The following is a 21,600-nucleotide window of genomic DNA, read 5'->3' on the forward strand; positions in this document are numbered from 1 at the left end:
GCCTGGTTAAACACACGGACAACCGGAACGAGTACGCACGGCCGCGTTCAGCGCAGCCTGTAACCAGTTGGCCCGAAATAGGATAACAGTGTTTGGCCGGGGCTGTTCAGTTTCCCCGTGGCATGCGCGGTGCAGGTCGTGTTTTTTCGACGTCTGATAACCGTTAAAATGTTCAAATCTCAATAGTATTAAATTCAAACAGTACATTTGTAATAATTACTAAATATTATACCCATGGTGTACGATTACCTGTTACCGTCAACTATTCAAGATGGATAGTCGTTGACCGTTTTGAACCTACAAGACTGTGACTTTAGTTCTCGAAAACGACATATGGCTCCTATGGCGGCGATCAACTTGATGCTTGTATGTGTATTCGTTCTTTTAATCGTCAGTTCGCAGTCCAGTTACACGGGAAAAGACGATACCGTACAGGTGGAATGCACAAAAAAATGCCATCTCCAGGTAATATAATTTATTCGATAATTATTAAACAATTCACGAAGTATACGAGCTACAAAATTCTAAAAACAACCGACAGTTTAATAATACAAAAATATAAAATTTATTCAATACCTATTTAAAACTATTTTTGTTAAATTTAATTTTGCCATAAATAATAATTATTTCTTTAAAGTATGTATAATACTCATATCGTATGGTGTTAAACACTTCAAACAGTTTTGTATTTTATTATTATTTTCAACTATAGTTCAATTACCACATCTTATTGCTAACCGTTTGTTATGGCTTAACAATATGTTTTGTTATCGAAAAATCTTTGTCGTGGCCACAACAACGATACTTATGGCTAATTTTTTTAAACTAAATAAAACAAAACATAAATTGGATATTTTTTAGCTTCAATACTGAGCTAAGAAAGTATTGTTTTTATAATAATGTGCTTATTATATATGGGTAATCAAGATTTGTTTTAAACGCTTGACTTGATCACTTAATAGTTATTTCATAAATCATCAGATTCGGTGAATAACAGTATGCAATTACTTAAATTAGGTTCTACTCATGTAAGATTAACTTTTAAAAGTGTCATTTTATCCAGACATCGGGATACCTGCCCAAAAACACGTTCATTTCAACTTTCATCAAGTAGACAATAGGTAATATTTTTATGCTTTTTTTATCTGATTTTAACTTATTCAACAATAGAATCTTGGTCGCTATACCCACACGGATCTGGGAAAACATATGAGACACTAGTTTAAGGGCTGTATCAAGCCATCCGTTCTTTTGGTTATTTGATGTTTGTATTCAATCGTTTGGAATAAAATTAGAAGAAAAATATTCGTATTTCCACATGAAGAATTTTTTATAATTTAATGGGTGCAGTTTTATAAGTATACAAAACGTCGTAACGTTTTTATTTTTGTTTGCTTTTGAACATTTTTTGGAAAATATACGTTTTTTTATATTTCAAGGCAATTTCAACCTAAATCGCACTTTTCAAAAATAGTAACATGAGCCATTTTCGGTGGAACTTTAATTACGGGTAACTTACAACTTGGTTGAAATGTACAATTGTTTTTATTTTATGTATTATCATTGGCTTATAATTTATTTCGGCAGCCTCGGCAACAATGGCATTGTTTGTTGGTTTTCATTTTGTTGTGCTTTATATTAGGCCATCAATATACTATAGTTGGATTGGGGTGTGTTGTTTTGACACGTGTAGTTTGTGATACCTGGCATGGCACGGGCCGCTAAAAACAACGGGTGGTCTTCCAACCGGAGTCGAGCACAGAATATCCAAAAATTCAACCCAGGCCTGGACTGATAAGTGTCGGACATTTTGTTTTTGCGGTATAATTATTACGGTTTTTCCTGGAATGATATGTTACACGTTTTTAAAAAATATAAAACTGTCTATAGCACACTATGTATATTATCTTGTCGTTGATTTTCTAATATTTAAAATACAAGCCCCGTCGACTATTGTGCGCCAAAAGGGCGACAGGTTCAATGCAGATTCCTGTCGTCGACAAAGAGGTATCTTGCCAGATAGCGAGACACGGGATGGTAGAATTCGCACCTGCCCTTCCAGTGATAATTAGTTAATTATCAATTAATTGGCATTCATAAAAACATGTTAAGTAGGGCTCGTTCAGTGATTTCTTCGGTGGAAAGTCGATTGAATATTTAAATGAAATCCAGTTAAGTTGACTAGAGTACGATATGGATAGGTATTTTTCTTAAAATGCCTGTTGTTGTCGTCGGCACATGCGAGCGCGTATTATTATTATTATTATTTATATTTATTATCAACTAGTTTCTATTATTGTACAATATTTATAGTAGCAATAGTTATAGTCGGTTACAAAAAAAAAAATAATAATAATAATATAGAAAAAATGCTAGGAAATTGGTCGCCTCTGAACAATTGCCGCTGTAAGCTCGTGCTTATTGTTTTTACTGGGAAATGCGGCAATGGCTGTAATATTTCACTGTTGACGGTGGGAAATCCGTATAAAATCGGTCACCGTTTTTGTGCACAGCTTTTGTATATTATTTTAAAATCGATTGTCTTATCAATAATCATATTATTGTCCCGAATGACTGATAAATCATTTTCACAACATCGAAGACTCAGTGACGACCTAGGTACTTCCATTTCATAAGAGCTTTTCGATTATATCTTGTTATAATTCAGAAAAACTAATTATTGTGATTTATACTCATACTCAATACCTATCAGCTATTCGTCTTGCAAAATACCTGTAACAAACTAACTACCTTTACGAAAATATACCAGCCTATATTAAACATAAATAATTGGTGTTATCATTTTTTCTTATTTAATAATGAAGTGTTATATTTAGAATTCCGTATGATTATGCTTGACCATTGCTTTATTTCTATGGCCTGCAATCGATCAAATCGTTTTAATAAACTGAAAATAAAACTTAAAAAAAAAAAAACATATTTATAACTCGTGTACAATTTTCGATAAGTATTATATTATAAGATTATATTTCGATAAGTTATGTTTTTTCAAGGATATTTTTTGTCATTAAACATATGAAAAAATTGTACTGCATTTTGATTCTTTCACACAGCATATACATTAATTGTATTTAATAAAAAAAACAGTTTAATATTTTCGCCCCTCATCTATAATATATATATATATAGTTAGGATTTATCTCAAATTTGTTTTGTATGAATGACAAAATTGATAATCTTTAAGACTATAAAATTTTAAGTAGCCCATAAATACGAATACAGAATTATTTTCTATGCACCATTTAAACAACAGTAGCTGTACAACAAAATCGGATTTCTTTTGGCAACAAGAACTTATATGATTTTATAGTATTTTTTTCGCTAAATTCGAATCTACTTTCCAATGAGCGTAACAGAGCTTGCACACAAATTCTATGATCTGCTTGCGCGTTCAAGACTGTTTCAAACCAGTGCCATCGCGTTATTATGGCCAAATTTGTATTTTCACCCACCGATTATATTAGCAAAAGTGAGTGTGAATAAAATATTATTTGACGGTTTACATCCACAATACTAAGATATGGTAATTAAAGAAAAAATAAGGAGAGAAATGTTTCTTGATGTTGGATGCATTGGTGAATAAATCTGGGCTTTGCCTTCAAATGGAACCTAACCTATAGGAAGCAATTTGCTCAATAAACTTAACGTTAAGCTACAATTTGTGAGCTCATAATATTATAATAACACAGCACAGGAGGTGTCTATTTTATTATTTCATTCAACTTTTGTTGTACATTTTAATTTTTGAAAACATTTCAATAAGGCATCGATCATGGGAACAATTTTAAAAATGTTTTAAATTATTTAATTAAATGATTGTAAATTTTAATTAACATATTGTAGGCTGTTAAATTCTTAAGGTTTTAAATGACGAATACAAAAATGTAATAACGGTCTGTAAAACTTTAATCCATAATATTGTTAGCAATGTGTGTCTTTAACCCTAAACGACAGCTGATGTTCTAATTTAATGATATCGAACATGTCATCAATGAATACCTCGCATAGTAACCAACCTTAAATATTTAGAACATTTCAAAGAAATCGGTTTTTGATTACTGGAAATTGTCTTCAGGTAGTCTCCAGCCGCCAGTAGTTCGTTTGGCGTCGATATTAGTATGTTCTTTCATTATATTGCATAAGTACCACAACCTAGAGATAGGTGTCAACAATATTGTTATAAATAGTTATAGTTTTAAATCTTGCTAATTATTTTTTTTTTGTGTACTTGCCCCTCTTACATGATTCATAGTAATTGGTTTTACAATCATAGCTTCAGGTATATATTGCTCCTTATAAAGTTTATACTCGGGAATAATATAAATAACAATATTTTACTATACAAGTAGTAAATAGTAAATAGTATTTATTTTAGTAGTAGTACGTTTCGGGCTACTTGGTTTGTTGGCGCTTAGTAAATTTATATTTTTATTATTAGATAAGAACTCTTATCATTTTATAAATAAATTGGTTCACAAAAAACAATATACATTTTTTAATTAACGTTTTTATACAACTATTTTAGGTTTCAATTAGACTGATCACTGATTAAATATTAATTTTATACTAAACGTACTACGGACTACTACCTATACATCTGTAGTCTGTAATTATCGAAATATTTAATACTTAAGTCTAGAAATATTATTATTATTATAGTGTTTACTAATAAACGATACATTAATTAAAATGTATTGGCTATTTTTAACTCTCTGTGGCGATAAACGAAACTCTAAACAATGTGTTTTTTTTTACTTTACACACTATTGAAGATAAAATAAAAAAAACTCGGTGGCTCCTGTAGTTAAAATGATTGAACTTTCTTAAAGAGGTTATCGGTAGTGTAAAGTATATTTGAGCTTGCATTAAAACGCTATTGTAATTTTTTATATTTTTTTTTATATACTTATGTTTTAATACGCTCGTGTAATAAATATTTAAAATTAAATAATACAAAGGATATGTTGTTATTATACTTTAAAATTAGAAAATTTACAAATTAATTAAGGCAATTGAGTCTCTACGTTGGCTTATTACTATTTAGGTGATCTACTTTTTATATAAACGTTTTCATTAGTGTTTTTAAACATTACATATATATTATACACACACACAAACTACAAAATATACTTTTCATTATTTTGTCTTTAACATCAAAAATAAAACGTATAATATATTTTGAATATATGTATTGCTAGGATATTCCTTCTGCGAGTGTCCATGCCATCAGCATATTATAATCGTTAAATATTTATTAAGTTATCACTTATCATTAACATTTCAATAGGGACTCGATAAATTATACCGAGATAATATTTCAAAAAACTAGAGCCAATAATAATATTATTTTAAAGCCCAAATGTTAGTAAAAATTGTTGTAAATTCTTGTTGCCGAAGAATTTATGTCTATGCTTATTTGCAATTCAAGTATTACTGATACTCAAAATAAAAAAATAGTTTTAAATGTTACATTAGTATATTAAATGATAATTATTATAATGTTACTAATGAGATATAGGTAACATTTCTGTGTTGTTAACTATGATTTCAGAAATGGCGATTTAATTTTTGTTAGGTCCATAAGTCATAACTCATAACCGATAACAGGTATATTATAGACTTAACGATTTGATATTATTTATATTAAGTACAACATAGCCAGTGATCTGTCTGGAACAATGCACCGTTCCATAATTACGTTTGTATGGATTATTTCAATGACTTGACCCCACGTGTATTGTAACCTTGTTTTTATCATTGATTATTTGTTTTACACAACTTCAAATTAAAAACCCCAGGAACTTGTTGACCATACCAAACAATATTGGTTTTAAATAGATACTTAGTACTAGTGCTAAAACTAAAAAAGTTTCAAATAAAATCTCATATGGACAAGGGTTGAAATGCTGGCGAATGTTGTGCACGGATAAAAGTAACCTTCAACAATTACCCTTTAAAACAATATTTGAACCTGAACATTTTACAATATTTTTGATAATTTTAAATAATAAATGATTTTATTTGAGGTTTTTATAGATGGAATATATAGCATCATATATATAGCATCGGAAAAATTGGTGTAACAAAATTTATTATAATAATGCTATTTTGGAGGTTAGGTACTAGAGGTGGGTCGCCACACTATGTTATATATCTTTGTAAAAATTGCATGTTCGTAACGAAAACCTCGCAACATAATATTCCCCTTCGATCAAAAACCATTACTTTTGAGTAGGTAGTAGGAATGCGGTAAAATATAGTGTTATCAGATTATCAAACTAATATGAATGCACAAATAATGTATTTAATGCTTATCTTTCAGCGATTTATTTATAGTCGTCTATCAGAGCAGTAAAAATTATAAATGACATCGACCCGACTGATATCTTAGGTATATCGTTATGGTTTTACTATATATATAGGCATTTATGTTACCACAGGGGCAGGATGTCCGCTCTTTTACTCGCAGGTAGATAATGAGACCTCATTCAACCACCTGTTCAACTCCGTTAATATGTCTTCCAGATATATTTTAACCAAAAAATTATTTCCCACGAATATTTTCTCCCTGTTCTATAGGTATTTCTATACACAACAATTAGTAGCTACATTTAAGATATTAAAATTTGATTTTTGGTTATAAAGTGTATTTATTTTGTTAAGTAGGGTTAACCTGAACGTATTTAATATGTTTTAGCCATATTGTTGTAATTTGGTAAGAGTAATTTACCGACGATTATATTTGTACTAGTATGAAAAATGGGTGAATGTTTTTGCTCTAATATTTATAAATATCTACAATACATACATAGAGTATGTACAAGTTGTTATCTTCATTACTATATTATATTTTGATTTTTTTTTTTTATTATTATAGAAGCACACAAACAGCAGCGGAGAACTTCTGTGTGACATTCAATGTAAAAAAAATCAGGTGAGTGATATTATGTATTTTTTTTTTTTTTTAGAAAAAAAACAAGTAAATCTTCAACGTTTTTTATATAACCTATAATTATTAAAAATTTAATTTTTTTTTGTATGATTCCATTGCAACCCCACCGGTTAAATGTTGTTATGAACACGTTAAAAAAATATTACACTTGTTCCTTTTTACGCACGCGTCCAACCTGTGTATATCCGGTGTATTCACGGTGTATGACTATTTACATCCGGAGAGGGTTACGGTTAGGTATTTCATGCAAGGTGGCATCTAAAAAAAAAAAAAAAACATAAAACGATTTTGGGGCGACAGTGGTAATGTACTAGGTTAGGTAGACCTACAATTACAATGCAATTGTATCTGAAACCGTAGGGTTTCAATTCTATTCAAGCCGTTTTAATGGTGTACATTTTAAGGGATGTTTGCAGGTTACCGAATTACTGTATTGTGTAATTCATTCTTTAACGCGGATCTGTTTCCGTTTTCATTGAAAAAAAGGCTTCTCGGGTTGTGATTGTTTTTAATTTTACCTGTTTGTTTACCGGCGGGTACTAACCGTACACAGACCTGAGATTTGAATTCGGTTGCTAATTATTTTGATGGAAATCACTTCCAGAGTTATGAATGAGGGCTAAGGAATTTGTTAGAAAAACACAACCGTCAGGTGGTGATTTGTGGGAAGTGAAGGGCGCGCCTGCGGAAGTTCACTCGACCGCTCACGGCCCATTGAACAATAGGATGAAGTAGACTATATGTTAATGCGCGTTTACTCTTTTTTTTTTTGTATTCGTATTTGTTCAACAAGTAAAAATTAAAATTATTTAAAATAAAAACCGCTCGACAACAAATAACGTCGTTCGTTGGACAGCAAGTCCTGAAATAGTATATTAATTATAAATTGCATAAGTTGTACAATCATATACAGAGTGATATATTTTTTATCGTAGGTCACTCAATATCTTACTGGATTTAATTAATAATTTAATTTTTTTGTTCCTAACGTCCACCCCAATTGGTTTTTTTTTTGTTTGAAACTTTTGAAACCTAAATAGTAGCGTACATATTTTATTTATTATTTAACTTAAGAATATTTTACTAAACATGTTGAATGGTTGATAACCAGTTTTGAACCACTATTTTTAAAGTTATGAGAGTTTAAAAGTTAGGACGTGAAGGGAAGTGCGCGCAGGGCGCAGATAAAAAATAATACTACACTCAACCTATCCTCATGTCCTAAACTTGAAACTTCAATAACTTCAAAAATAGTTATCCAAAACTGGTTATCGACCAGTCAAAATGTTAAGAACAGTATACTTAATTAAAAAAGTTAAGCAAGTTGATGTGAAAATAATTAGTTTGGGAGGGGGAAGGACATAAAAAATTGAGATCATATTATATGTATGGTATCATAACATATATATTATATATGAAAAAAAAATTAAATTAAATTCAGTGAGATATTGAGTGGCCGATGATAAAAAAAAAACACCCTGTATGAAAATAATTAAAGACTAAAGTTACCATTGATCGCTGGGCCATAACAGGTTGCAGGATGACCATTTCTGTTAAGTCACAGTGTACAATTCCAAAACATTATTGTTCTATATCCGCTTTATTTCGTGCTAAGCCGTGACGCTAATTGCTAGATAATAATTTAGATGCGGCGACTGACCAATTTAAAATGTTATTATAGAGCAGGGGAGGCGTTGAAATAAAGAGAAGAAAATAAACTAGGAAAAAAAAATGAATAACTGTAAACATATGGATTATGTATATTTATTTAAAAAAATTATAAAACTAATGGTACGTAATGTTTTAAAAATAAGGGAAATGGTGTGTGTTACATAATTAAAAATGAAGATTAATCTAATGGTAATTTGTAAATACTGCTAGTAAAACCTAGATATCTGATAAACAACAATGTTAAATAATTTTATTTCAAATGACATTTTAATTATTTTTATAAACTAATTTTTGTATGATAATTCTTATGTCTTTGTTAAAGTTAAAAATATGTTTTATTTAAAACAAAAGAATCAAAATGCATTATTTATACTTAAATAAATTTTGTTGACACTCGCGTTTTAATTTGCCTTAATGGTTTTTGTTAATTGTACATACTGTGGTGTAGAACCTAGAATGTACTGTTTAAAAAAAAAAAAACATTTTTTCCATCGAATTATTGTTATGCATAATTAGTTTGCAGTGCTAAATAATTGAATCAAGTGGCCAAAGTACTTGCAGATCTCGTCTCGTGCAAAAATATTTATTGAACGTTTCCTGTCCTACTCCAGACAATAGAAGTTAATTACACGAACCTTAGGACTAAACAATTTTGTTATGTCACCTATATGTTTTCATACGTATAATATTATCGTGTGGATTAGCAATTGTTTCAAAATAAAATTAACAGATTTAGTAATTTTTAGCTTTGACACGAAGATATTTGATTTACATTGATGATTTTTTTTTGTTTTCTGCATCTGGACCCAAGCTTAACTAAAATAAGTACTCGACTTATTCCTTTATATAAATATAATATATATTATAGACGTGAAACCGTTTCTCGGAAAGTACATTACAAGTCTAATAAATAATTGATCGGGTTAAGCGATTTTTTTAGCTTCCTGAATTTGTAATAGTTATTTCATCCTGTGGCCTAGAAAACAAAATAAAATGTATTTAAAAACCCGATTACTACTTAAGACATGTTTTTGAGCAATAAACTCACCGGCACCTAGTGTTGTCATATAAAATATATTAAAATGATCTCCCAGGTTAGAAGATAAATTGGCATAATTAAAGATGTGATATATTATATATATATATATAATGTTAAGGGTCCAACCAGTAACATTATTTCAACTATAATTCATTGAAAGGCCAACAGGCATTAGCAAACAAATTAGACAATTTATAAAATCTACAATTATAATGGACAATTACTATTTTTGTAGCAATTTTTTCAATTAAATTTGTTAAACATGTTTTGTTATTCAGTAATAATAGTTAATGCAATCATAACGTATTCGTTATTTTTATCTTTTTTAATATGTCTCTCGGTTATTACTTATTTTTGTTTGTTTTTTCACGTTCTATGTATTCTACGAACGGAAAACCAATATAGTACAATAATTTATTTGGTTGTATACCACTTTTTTAAGTTTCTACAAGTGTACAAAAGACAGGCCAAGTTTTAATTTTATTTGTTTGCTAATAACACGTTATTTCAACGAAATAACATTTGTTTTTAGTTTTTTTTTTTAACAAGTCCTAAATTCTTACTCTTTGTCAATCAAATGACTGGTCAATACAAATTTGACGATATTAAAAACTTACAGTTGACAATTTAGCTTAATGCGCGTTTCGTTTTAATAATCATAACTTAAAAGTGGAATATATTGTTTGATATATTATGCATGCTTGTTGGACCAATAAATGTGTTTATATAGTGTAATAAACAAGTGTGATGTATACGTATAATAATTATTTCAGTTAAACAAAGCCAAATTGATATGGAGGGACTCTCGACCCGCATTGTGGATTGCCTAATAAGTAACCCTGACTATTATTTTATCGAATTAAATACATTGTTAGGGTTCCGGATGCTTTACCGTGTGAAGTAGAGCTGATCTGGTCAACGTCGTTTAATTTAAAACAAATTTATAAATATATTCATTGGTTTTTTTTTTATGTTGAATTGACTGTCACGACTTTGGAATAATATATTTTGCTAAGTATTTGAGTAAAAGTATTTCTCATTTTAAATATCTACGTTAATTTTGTATCAAGTACAAATTATGTTAAGTACTTAAAAAAAAATGTATCCATATTTTATCTTCATATTACATTTTATTAATAAAATATCAAGAATAATTGACGTAGTACTTTTTTTTGTTCATAGTAGATTTGTCAAAGGACATTTGAATTGTTGAAATCTTAACAAGTTAGGAAATAAATGATGAACAAATTTTAATTAAACAAAAACATATATATTTATATATATTTTCCTGTAATTTGTAACTGGAACTTTGAATATTTTCCATCTTTTGTTACTGAATTTTAAATATATTGTTGCATAATTATTTGTATTATGTGTTAATCCATTCAATGAAGTATATTATTTATTGGGTATGAGTACCTTAAAATGTGTGTAAAATATATTAAACTGTTTGTTTAATTTTAAGCGTGTATTTGTTACTGAGAAAATGTAATTTCTAAAAGTATATAAATCGTTGAAAATCAAAAACAAAATCACGTTATTATTGTGATAGAGCTTTTACAATCTCATTAATGATCCAGGTCCTATTTTTGTGTGCAGTATAATCACTATTTAGTAATGACTCAAACTGATTATCGACCAGTCAAATTTTTCAGAATTTTAAAAACTAATTAAATTTATAAGTTACCCCCTTCCAATTTTAAATTGGTATCTGTCTGAAAAGAAAACTTAAAATTAGGAGGACGTCATACCAAACAATCATAAAAACGTGTAAATGGAAAAAATGTAGGCCAAAAGAAATGAACTCAAAAGTTAAGATTTTGCAAAAAAATTGCCTATACCTAACTCCTGAATAAATGGGGGACGACGTCCTCTCTTTATTATTGTTTCATAAAAACCAAAAAGGTTTTACTTAAGTCGATTTTTCATAATTTTAGTAATCATCAAAAAATCAAGTAGACCATGAAATGCTGAATACGATGTATACTATACATTTATATAAATATATATAGTTTTTATTGTACATATTATTAAAGATCCTTTGACGCAGCTCTGTTAAATAATAATAAAAAATTAAAGTTGGTCTATTAAATATTTTGAAATCACATTTATTTAACCACCTGTATTCTCTTATTAGAAATCTTTGTTCATTCCTAGGGCTTTTGATTTTCAACCATAGTCATCCCTAATTGAAAAACCTAAGTTTCTTATAGTAATGTCTTAAAATAATGGTTCCCCAATCAACATAATTTTTTAATTATTCTTATTTTAATTATAGTGTTCTAAAGGATGTTCATTATGGAACAGAGCACTGAAAAGTAATTGTACAAACGTTTGCGTAAGTTAACAGTACATTAAAAAAAACTGATTAAAAACATTAATTTTTGTTATTATTTAATTACAGGTTGAATCTGAAATAAAGTACAATATGACTTTGAGTGAACTTCATTGTACAGCTGGTTGTAACGATGCTGTAAGCCTTCATTTCCAAAACATTATTACAGATGATATTTTACCACCTCCGTCGTTAGTCCCTGACAGTCTTACAAATACATCACTAAAACTGCAATGGAAAGGTGTTAAAAGGGATGATTTCTCATACAGTGTCCAATGGAAACTTGAAAATAATTCAGGTACTTGGCAGTATTGTCAAAAACAGGAGTGGATTAACAATTCTGCAATTATTAAGTTGACTGAGCTACAACCTTATACAAACTATCGGGTAATAATTTATCTTATTTTGAAATGTTTGTTCTGTTCTAATTTTAAAATACTAACTGTATTAATTGTTATTTTACCAGTTTCGTGTAGTATTATTGTTATCATGGTCCGGCTCACTGCGGCTAGTCGTTTCTGATCCAAGTGTGGTGATAAGTACATATCCTAGTAAAGTTCCGCCATCTACAGCTCCAAAAATTGTGAGGGCAACACCCGCAGATTTTAGTATTTCCGTTACATGGGCAGCTATACCTTTTCCATTAGCTCCTATACTATCCTATCATTTAACCATCCAAGAACTTACAAAAGGGTACTTTGCAATTAAGGTCAGAATTCATATCATTTTAAGATGCTTTTGTTTGTTAACATCACTTTTTAATTGCATGGTATTTTTGCACTCTATATTAACCTAAAATGATTAATTAAAACATAAAACATTTTCTGATATTTATATTTTAAACCTTTATAGCCGAGGTATTCGAACTGTGCTTTGTGTGCGGCTCCAGGGGCGTCGTGTGAGTTTGTTAAGGGAGCCATGGAGGTTATGGACTTACGTATACTGTAGTGGGCAATTAATAATTTGGGAGCCGTTAAAATATTGTAAAGACACAAAGGAGCCGCGTGATGAAAAAGTTTGAATACCACTGGTTTATAGAATTTAATAATATTATAGACATTTTTTAAATACTAATGTTTGTAGTTTTTTTCAAAGCTCCTTATTTAAAAAAAAAAATATATATATATATAATTAAAAGATAACTAAAATGGTATCCCTAAGAGACAAGCTCAAAATTTGAATTTATTTGTACAGACAATTTTCTAGTTATTTGATTTTTTAGTAAATTTTTTTTTATAATTCTTGGGTACATCATCATTTATTATTTATTAACATTTTCTTCCTTATTACCTAATATTCTTGCTTTTTTTTTTTTTAAATTGACTTTTTAAATTCTAAAATGTTTTTTGTTGGACCTTTTTGTTGTATTATTCAGGAATTCTTAACAGAGACAGAGAATGGAAATGAGAACTTTTATATGTTTCGAAATTTGGAACCAGGCAAAAACTACTCTATATCGCTTGCTGCTAGAAATCAATATGGAGTTGGTCCAAACACAACAACATATGTCATAACGACTTCTTCATCGATAAGTAATTCCACACACTTTTTAATTTTATAGTTACATAATATTAAACTCTCCGGCTATGGACTGACGACCCGTCGATACTATCATTTCATGAAGGCAACGTTTGGGCCCTCGAGGCTCGTTAAGCTTACATAATGATAATATTTAATTATATTTACCTGCAAAAACTGTTAAAAAATAATCTTTTTTTTTTTCACAGTTAAATACACACCCGAACCGGTTTATCTATTTCTTGTATCAAATCATGATGTATTTTATCAGACCAAAGAACTAATTGATACACCCAAAAGTTTATATCATACTGATCAAACTATAAATTGTACGTCTGAACTTATTATTAAAGGCTCATACTTGCATAAATTAAAACCATATTTCTGTTTAGGTGTTTCCTTAAATACGCACACAAAGGTTATGTACATTGCAGACTCTTCAGGTAGATTATTATCCGTGTCAAATGATAAAAAAGTAGAAGTTTTGTTACCACATGGAAATGATATAATACTTGAAATGAGTTTTGATTGGCTCAACAACCAAATGTTTATTTTAATGTCGACATTAACAAACAACGTCACTACATATAATATATACAAATTTGATATTCAACAGAAGAATTTAATAAATGTAGCTTTAGGGTTTGACAAAAGACCAATCCAAATGAAGGTTGATCCATGTAATGGGTGAATACTTGCACAACATTATATAATATTATGTATTTATTTTAATTAAAAATTGTTGTATGAACTAAAATATAATTTTGATGTTTATAGGTACTTATTTTGGACAATGAACAATGGCCTTTATCGTTTGGATTTAAGTAAAGAAGTTAGCAATTTAAGAAAAGAACTAATTCATATGTTGATATTGCCGAATAATGATATTGGACCATTTGTAATAGACTACACAAACTTTTCCTTACTAGTTTTATTCAGGAAAAATAACACCATCATGTCTGTATCGTTAGACGGGTAAGTTTATTATTATGTTCTGAAAACTCATAATTTCTGTATTCAAATAGTAATTTTTTTTATTTAGTAAAGAAGTTCTAAATGTTAGAAAGAATACTGCGAGATCTGTGTTTAGTAAAGCAACTACGCTAGTATACGCCAATGGTTTATTTTACTGGTCAAATGGTCCAAAGTTAATGGGAGAAGAATACCATGAAGCGTCATTACAATATTATCAACATGTTTACCCCAGTTTTAGTGCTGACTTCCATTTAGTTCTATCAAATTTTACTGACCAACAACCAGTGCCTATTCCTACAAACCCTCCAAGATCTTTACAAGCAATTGCAACCTCTACTAAATTAAAAGCTATGTGGCAAGCTCCAGACTTGTTAGCTGGTCAAGGTAAAAAATTGTATAAAACCGTTTAAATGAGAAAAGGAATTTCTTAATAAAACTATATGTTTGTGTTTTAGGATATAGTTCCTGGCAAGGTTGGTCTTATTGGCTTTCTATATCACACGAAAATAAAACTAGTTGGAAAACCGTTGATGTCAATAAAACAGAAGTTACAATTGACCTATTGAAACCTGGTACAAACTATGTGCTCAAAGTTGCTGCACACTCCTCCAGTGGTCAAGGGCCTTGGTCATCAGAGTTTGTCGTTAAAACTTTGAGTCATAACGTATCAGTGTTGTGGGGAAATTCCGAAAGAATTTTAATATCTGATATAATGGGCAATTATATCGATTCCATTTTCTTAGATGAAGACAAAGTAGTTGTTTGATTTATATTTATAAAATAAGAAATTTCAATTATAATTTATATTTTATTTTATTTTTAGACCGAAAAATATTCTTCATTAAATGATATTGCCTGGTATGAGGACAGAGTTTACTACGTCGTTAGTTCTAGTAAAATAAATTGGTTAAATTTAACAAGTCGACAATGGGGTACCGTCGAAGGCATTAATAGTGTTCAAAACATAGCAATCGATTGGTTAGGACGTAAAATTTATTGGTCGGATCCTTTAAAAAAGTCTGTAAGTGTAAAGTGTGTTCAACAAAAAAGGTTTAAAAATATAACCCTGTGCAACCTATATATTTAAAAATAAAATAATATACTATTTCTTTGTTTTTTTAGATATCACGAGAAAATTTATGCGGAGGACAGAAGGAGGAGTTGCTTATATTGTCTAATGATTTTGTTAAAGAACTAAAAGTGGAATCCGTTGGAGGTTATTTATATTGGTCTACTGAGTATACAGTTCAATCGTCTAAACTCAATGGAAAAGGACATCATTATTATACAGTGAATCACTTCAATGGCAAAAGTATGTACGGAGTCCATACTACAATTTTTAAACTTAAAAAGTCATATTTTAACGTTGACATTTTATATTTGTATTATGCACAGCATTAAATGGTGTTTAAATTTGTCATTTGCTTACTTTAAACTTATTTACTTTCAGTCATGGGTTTAGCAGTAGATTCAGTAGATCATTGGGTGTACTGGATACTTAGAGAGCAACAGACGTCAAAACTTTATCGCGCGCCTACCGCCGAAAAGCTCAGTTACTCGGACCTACATCCTGTAAAAGAATTTGAAAATTTGGATGCCCAAGGTATGATAGGATTAGTAAACTATGCATATTAGATGTAGATATCAAACTATTTTGTGTTTTATATCCAGGACCTTTATTCTATGTAGACAGTCATTTGATGTGGCTTCATAGTGGTAATGACATTGTGATGAGTGATACAGATGGTCAATATCCGGCTATCATAAGAGCTATGAATTTAAACGGCTTACAGACATTTTGTGTGCTTGATCCATATGCTCATCCAAAACCCAAAGGCAATTGTTTTTTTTTTTTTTTTTAACAAAAACTGCATTGAATATTAAAATTAATTAATAATTAAGTAACTTTTTTTTTAGGTTTAAAAACTAATGTAATACCCGAAGAAGTGGATATCAAAAAGATAAAAGTGTATCCTAAGAAAAAATATAATAGTACCGTTTATGGAATTGATTGGAACCCTGTGACTAATGTTAATCACGGATCAGTTTTTTATAATGTAATAGTTTGGGAAAAGGACGATAACTCAAATTTTACCAATGTTTGTAGTATTGATAACATTTTACTTAATCTCAAACTATTTCATTGTAATGACATGGGCAACATAATTTTTGCTTTGTTTTAGTTTATTACAAATGATACTCAAGTACTTGTGCATAATATGCCATTACAAATTAGTATTGAAGCATCTACTGTTTGGGGTTCTTCTCAAGTAGTTACTGTATTTTTTCCTATTCCTTCTGAACCTACCGATATTAGACTGTTCATAAATGTGAGTGACAGCTACCAAACGAGAGATGTTGTTCTTCAGTATTCCAGTTTGCAAAATGTTAGTTACTATGAAGTTTTCTGTCAATATTGCAATGGATACAGACAGGAGACGTGCCAAAACAAAACAGTTCATGCTACTACTACCCGAACAACGTGGACCAATCTTTCTGCCGACACAGACTATGAATTTAAAGTAATTTTTTTTTTTTTGTTCTATGTGGCGGTTAAGTGAAAAATAGTTGACTACTAATGATTAGTTTCTCAATTGCTAAATGCTATAATATCGTAAATTATGGCGAGTTTGAAAAATAAATTATATGAAAATTATTAATGAAATTTGTTTTAAAGTTATTCAAAAATTTGTTTGTAATATTTATGGTTACATCAAATTACTTTTTATTTGATCACTTTAAAACGTATAATGAATATTTTCAAACCGGTTACTGATTAACTAAAGTTCGAGCAAATACTAAAATGTTGTTTTTCTTTATATAATAGGTAAAGGCTTGTTCGACAGCTGGCTGTAGTGATTGGAGCCAAACTATAATATTAAATCGGATTCCAGTAGATGTTAAATATTTCAATATCGCCATGGTGTCTGGTTCCAGAATTTTCATTTTTCATTCAAACAAACAAAATAATCAAACGGTTATATTAACTGACAGTATGGTAAAATGTTTTACGTTAAGTCCCCTAGATGACATTGCTTACTGGAGTGAAGGTGATGGTATATATAGTTCACCCATTAATATGTCCATCAGGAATAAGGTGTGTAGCTGTTTTTTTTTTGCTACTAATTAATATTTAATATTTATTTATTATTATCTATAAAATCAAAACTCACAACTAGGTTGCTGTATTAATGTCTCTTAGACGTTTTTAATTTTATGTTATTGCATACGCTATATTTAAAAAGTCATTAATTTTTATTTTAAAGAGGTTTTCCTATTTTCGAAGGAATCTAAGGAAATCAATGACCTACTATAAGTTAAATTTGTTTGCAAAATTTTAATTGCTCGACACAAGATATATTTTTTTTTTTAGTTGTTAATTTATTGAGTATATTCTTAAAATTATTATTAATTATAAGCCAAAGTATACACACACATATAATGCTTACAAAACATACTTTAACGTGAAACATTTTATTTTTTAGCTTTATACTAAATCAACAAACTATACTTATATTGAAAATCTATCAGTCGATTGGTCATCAAATACTCTTTTTTGGTATGAAACATCTAAAAATCAGTCTACAATTATGAGTTTAGATTTAAAAAATAATATTCCAAAAGAAGTAATAAGAAGATCATATAGAATTCTAAAGTTTTTAGTAGTTCCATCTGAATGGTAATGTATAATCAACTCTTAAAGAGATGATTAAATAATACAATTTTAAAAATAATTTACAGGATGTTAATTTGGGTTGAGGAAACAGAACGTCCAGGTGAAAAAATAATTATGAAAAGCAATATGGATGGTAATGAAGTGCAGGAATTTTTCTGTTCTACAAAATTATTTAACAATAACTACTGTAATTGTTCGAACTTGGATCCATTTGACGATGTACTAACGTTGGACTTTTCCAATAATGGTAGTTTTAAACTTTTATGGGTCAGTGGAGAGCAAAAAAACATAATTACGTCTGATATGAATGGATGTTTATGTTCAATCCTAAAATCTATTTATTCGACACAAAGCGTTACGTCATTAGCGGTCGACAAACATTATATTTACTGGACTACAAACAACACGACTTGCCTACTAAATATTCAAGAAGAACGCGATCAGCTTACTATTGAAAATCACAACATCAGAAGTTTTTTAAATAACATAACTGCTGTGTTCACAATTGGCGAAGTGCCTGAATCATGTAAGAACAATAAAATATAATATTGTATAATTTAGTGTAATTTCTTAAAGTTGATGTTTTTTATTGTTTTAGTTAAACGACCCGATGCGCCTGGACTTCCAAAAGTTGTTTGTTCACAATCGAGTATTTGTACAGTAGAATGGGATAAATCGGAATCGACAGTTAAGATGTTTTACTACTTGGATCGGAAAATAGTAAACGATACAAGAGATAAAAGAATTTTAGACCATAATTGGGTGCCAGTTTATAACGGAACTAGTAATGACAAACTTGAGTGGTGAATTAAACTCGTATACTAGTGTTACATTTTGTAATACATTTTTCAGGTAACAATTGGCGTATGTTTGATGTCAACCCATCTTTATCGTTCATATTTCGGGTTAGAGCCAAGAATTACTTTGGTTGGAGTGACTACACCATTTTGAAGATCCCAGTTGAATCCAAGTATAAAATTGAAACTACAAATATTCACTGGATTGTATTAATATCTGGGTTGCTGCTTTTTGTGTGTATTTTCTCGGCAATGATTACGAGTTACTGTATGTATACGTGTATACGTTTTATTGCTGTTGGGTGTTTTAATTAATTGTATAGTTTTAAATTTAACAGGTTGGGTTCCATGTAAAACTATAGGACCGTTGAAACCGGACGTGGAGTTGGGTAGACTCAGAGACTATGCAATTAACGTTGGTTATCAAGGCGCTGTTTTATTCCAAAAGAAAGAAAAAGGCGAAATGCCCGTTATTAAGCGTGAACAGATCTCTCTTCAGAAGCGGCTGGGGTCTGGAGCTTTTGGAGAAGTGTTCGAAGGCAAAATAAAAAACTTAATCAACGGAGAGCCTGAAACTAGAGTGGCCGTTAAAGCGTTAAAAGAAGGGGCTACTCAAAGCGAAATGGCCGCATTTATGAAAGAAGCAAAGCTAATGAACAACTTCAAGCACAAGCATATAGTACAACTTATTGGCGTATGCTTAGACAATGATCCTAATTTCATCTTAATGGAACTGATGGAAGGAAGAGATTTATTAAGTTTTTTGAGAAGAAATAGACCTACGAATGTAAGACGAATCGTTTTCAAATGATACTAGTTTTTAAATTCATTTATATAATTGTTACAAATATTCAACCCAACGATCTTTGTTTTTAGGTTACAAAGTCGTGTATAAATCTAATAGATTTGTTAAGTATGTGCATTGATGTAGCCGAAGGATGTTCATATTTAGAACAAATGCATTTTGTTCATCGAGATTTGGCGTGTAGAAACTGTTTAGTAACGTCATCTGATCCTAAAAATCTCGTTGTTAAAATCGGAGATTTCGGCTTAGCACGTAATATATATACACACGATTATTATCGAAGAGCAGGAGAGTCTTTACTGCCTGTCAAGTAAGTAATGTACTTCGATTGATCTTAAATTTAGAGAATCGAATAACCCATTTATTACTATTATAGTCTTATTATTATTATTATTATTTTTATTTGAAGTTATCTTTTATCAAATGTGATTGAACTGCCTTTCTGTTCATTCCTTTTATTTAATTATTGGTTTGAGTGTTTTTTTTTTTTTTTTTTTTAATTTAAATTTTTTCGCCTGTTACTGACATGAATTAAACTCTGCTATCTAAAATTAAATTTAACATTATTCCATCATTTCTAGATGGATGTCTCCTGAAGCAGTAATGGATTGTGTTTTTACAAGTCAATCAGACGTTTGGGCCTTTGGTGTTTTGTTATGGGAGATAATGACCATGGGCCAACATCCTTATCCAGGGTTGTCAAACTTTAAAGTCATATGTTACGTTCAACAAGGTGGGCGACTAGAGAAACCAGTCAACTGTCCACGAACACTGTGAGTGCACGAGTAACTTTGGATTGTCATTTTTCTATATTTTATTTAAAATTGTTGACGTTTATAAACTTATGGGATATAATGAATGTATTTACTAATAGGTATAATTTGATGCAACGATGTTGGAATGTCGATCCAAACAAACGTCCTAGGTTTGATTTCTGCCTGAAAGTCTTGAAGTCGTGTATGGCTATGCCGTTGGATTATGTTAATATTTTCGAAGATCGTAAGTATATGCATGTATACATTTCTAAAACTGCTTTGTAATAATATTACCATATGATTTGTTCATTTTATTATAGCACAATTACAAAATTTGTCTGTCTCGGAGTCGTATGAACTTGACATCACATATTCAGACTCCTATCATAAGCCCTCTTATCCTATAAACAACGAGGGATATGAAGTGCCCGATACCATAACTAACAACGAATATCTAGATTTGGGCGGCATAGAGTATCTAGATTTATCAAAAACAACAGCGACCACCAACCTAAGAAATTCAGTACCCGATTTAAGATTGACCGAGAACGCAACTTTATTGTACTGCAATATGAGCACAGAACAATCATGAACACGAATCATTAACGCTAATTTTTTTGTAACTCGACTTGCAAGTTACACAATTAATTGGTTAATGAATAAAATACAAATAAAAAGTGATATTTATTTAAGTAATATTAGTGAATAGTTAAGAGTGGATGTTTTACTCTTGTTTCCCAGCTTTAAACCATATTTATGTTGTAAATATTTGTTGAACTATTTATTTTCTACCCATAAGATTTTTGTACCATTAATTTGTTAATATATTGTTGAGTTATTTATTAAGATTATACCTAGTCTGTTGTATAATAATATGTTATATTGCTTATTACCCGTTTATGCTAATAAACTGAATTGAAACTTTTTACTTTTGACCACCCTGAATATACCTGTAATCCCGTTTTTAATATATCTACTACTCGGTGGTATATTTAAAATGTACACAATTTACATTTAACACTGTCTAAACTCGAACTACTGCAATGTCAATTTAAT

The 21,600-nt window shown here is 29.8% G+C and overlaps 1 protein-coding gene across 3 annotated transcripts; it reads left to right on the forward strand.

The window, feature by feature from the left end:
• The first annotated feature begins 72 nt into the window (after positions 1 to 72).
• On the forward strand, positions 73 to 21,408 carry LOC126838458 (proto-oncogene tyrosine-protein kinase ROS). 3 transcript variants are annotated; one of them, XM_050572870.1, is made up of 27 exons: positions 73 to 465; positions 6,899 to 6,955; positions 11,962 to 12,021; positions 12,088 to 12,405; positions 12,485 to 12,727; positions 13,394 to 13,550; positions 13,746 to 13,865; positions 13,929 to 14,223; positions 14,314 to 14,511; positions 14,579 to 14,895; positions 14,967 to 15,265; positions 15,335 to 15,532; positions 15,634 to 15,823; positions 15,962 to 16,114; positions 16,201 to 16,347; positions 16,429 to 16,610; positions 16,695 to 17,033; positions 17,339 to 17,608; positions 17,997 to 18,190; positions 18,253 to 18,713; positions 18,786 to 18,971; positions 19,040 to 19,252; positions 19,323 to 19,771; positions 19,861 to 20,099; positions 20,371 to 20,562; positions 20,664 to 20,788; positions 20,865 to 21,408. In XM_050572870.1, exons 1-27 carry the CDS (start codon positions 334 to 336, stop codon positions 21,134 to 21,136), a joined length of 6,006 nt encoding a protein of 2,001 aa, XP_050428827.1. In that variant the 5' UTR covers positions 73 to 333; the 3' UTR covers positions 21,137 to 21,408. The 3 variants fall into 3 exon arrangements, with proteins under 3 accessions (XP_050428827.1, XP_050428826.1, XP_050428828.1); XM_050572869.1 differs by having other exon boundaries at positions 74 to 465; positions 16,183 to 16,347; positions 20,865 to 21,407; XM_050572871.1 differs by having other exon boundaries at positions 74 to 465; positions 12,485 to 12,601; positions 16,183 to 16,347; positions 20,865 to 21,407.
• Positions 21,409 to 21,600: the final 192 nt, after the last annotated feature.

The sequence above is a fragment of the Adelges cooleyi genome, unplaced genomic scaffold (genome assembly GCF_023614345.1).
Source record: "Adelges cooleyi isolate 19-005CV unplaced genomic scaffold, UGA_ACOO_1.1 ACOO_flye_CR_arks_rails_tigmint_CR_PRNA_30, whole genome shotgun sequence".
Lineage (NCBI taxonomy): Eukaryota > Metazoa > Arthropoda > Insecta > Hemiptera > Adelgidae > Adelges > Adelges cooleyi.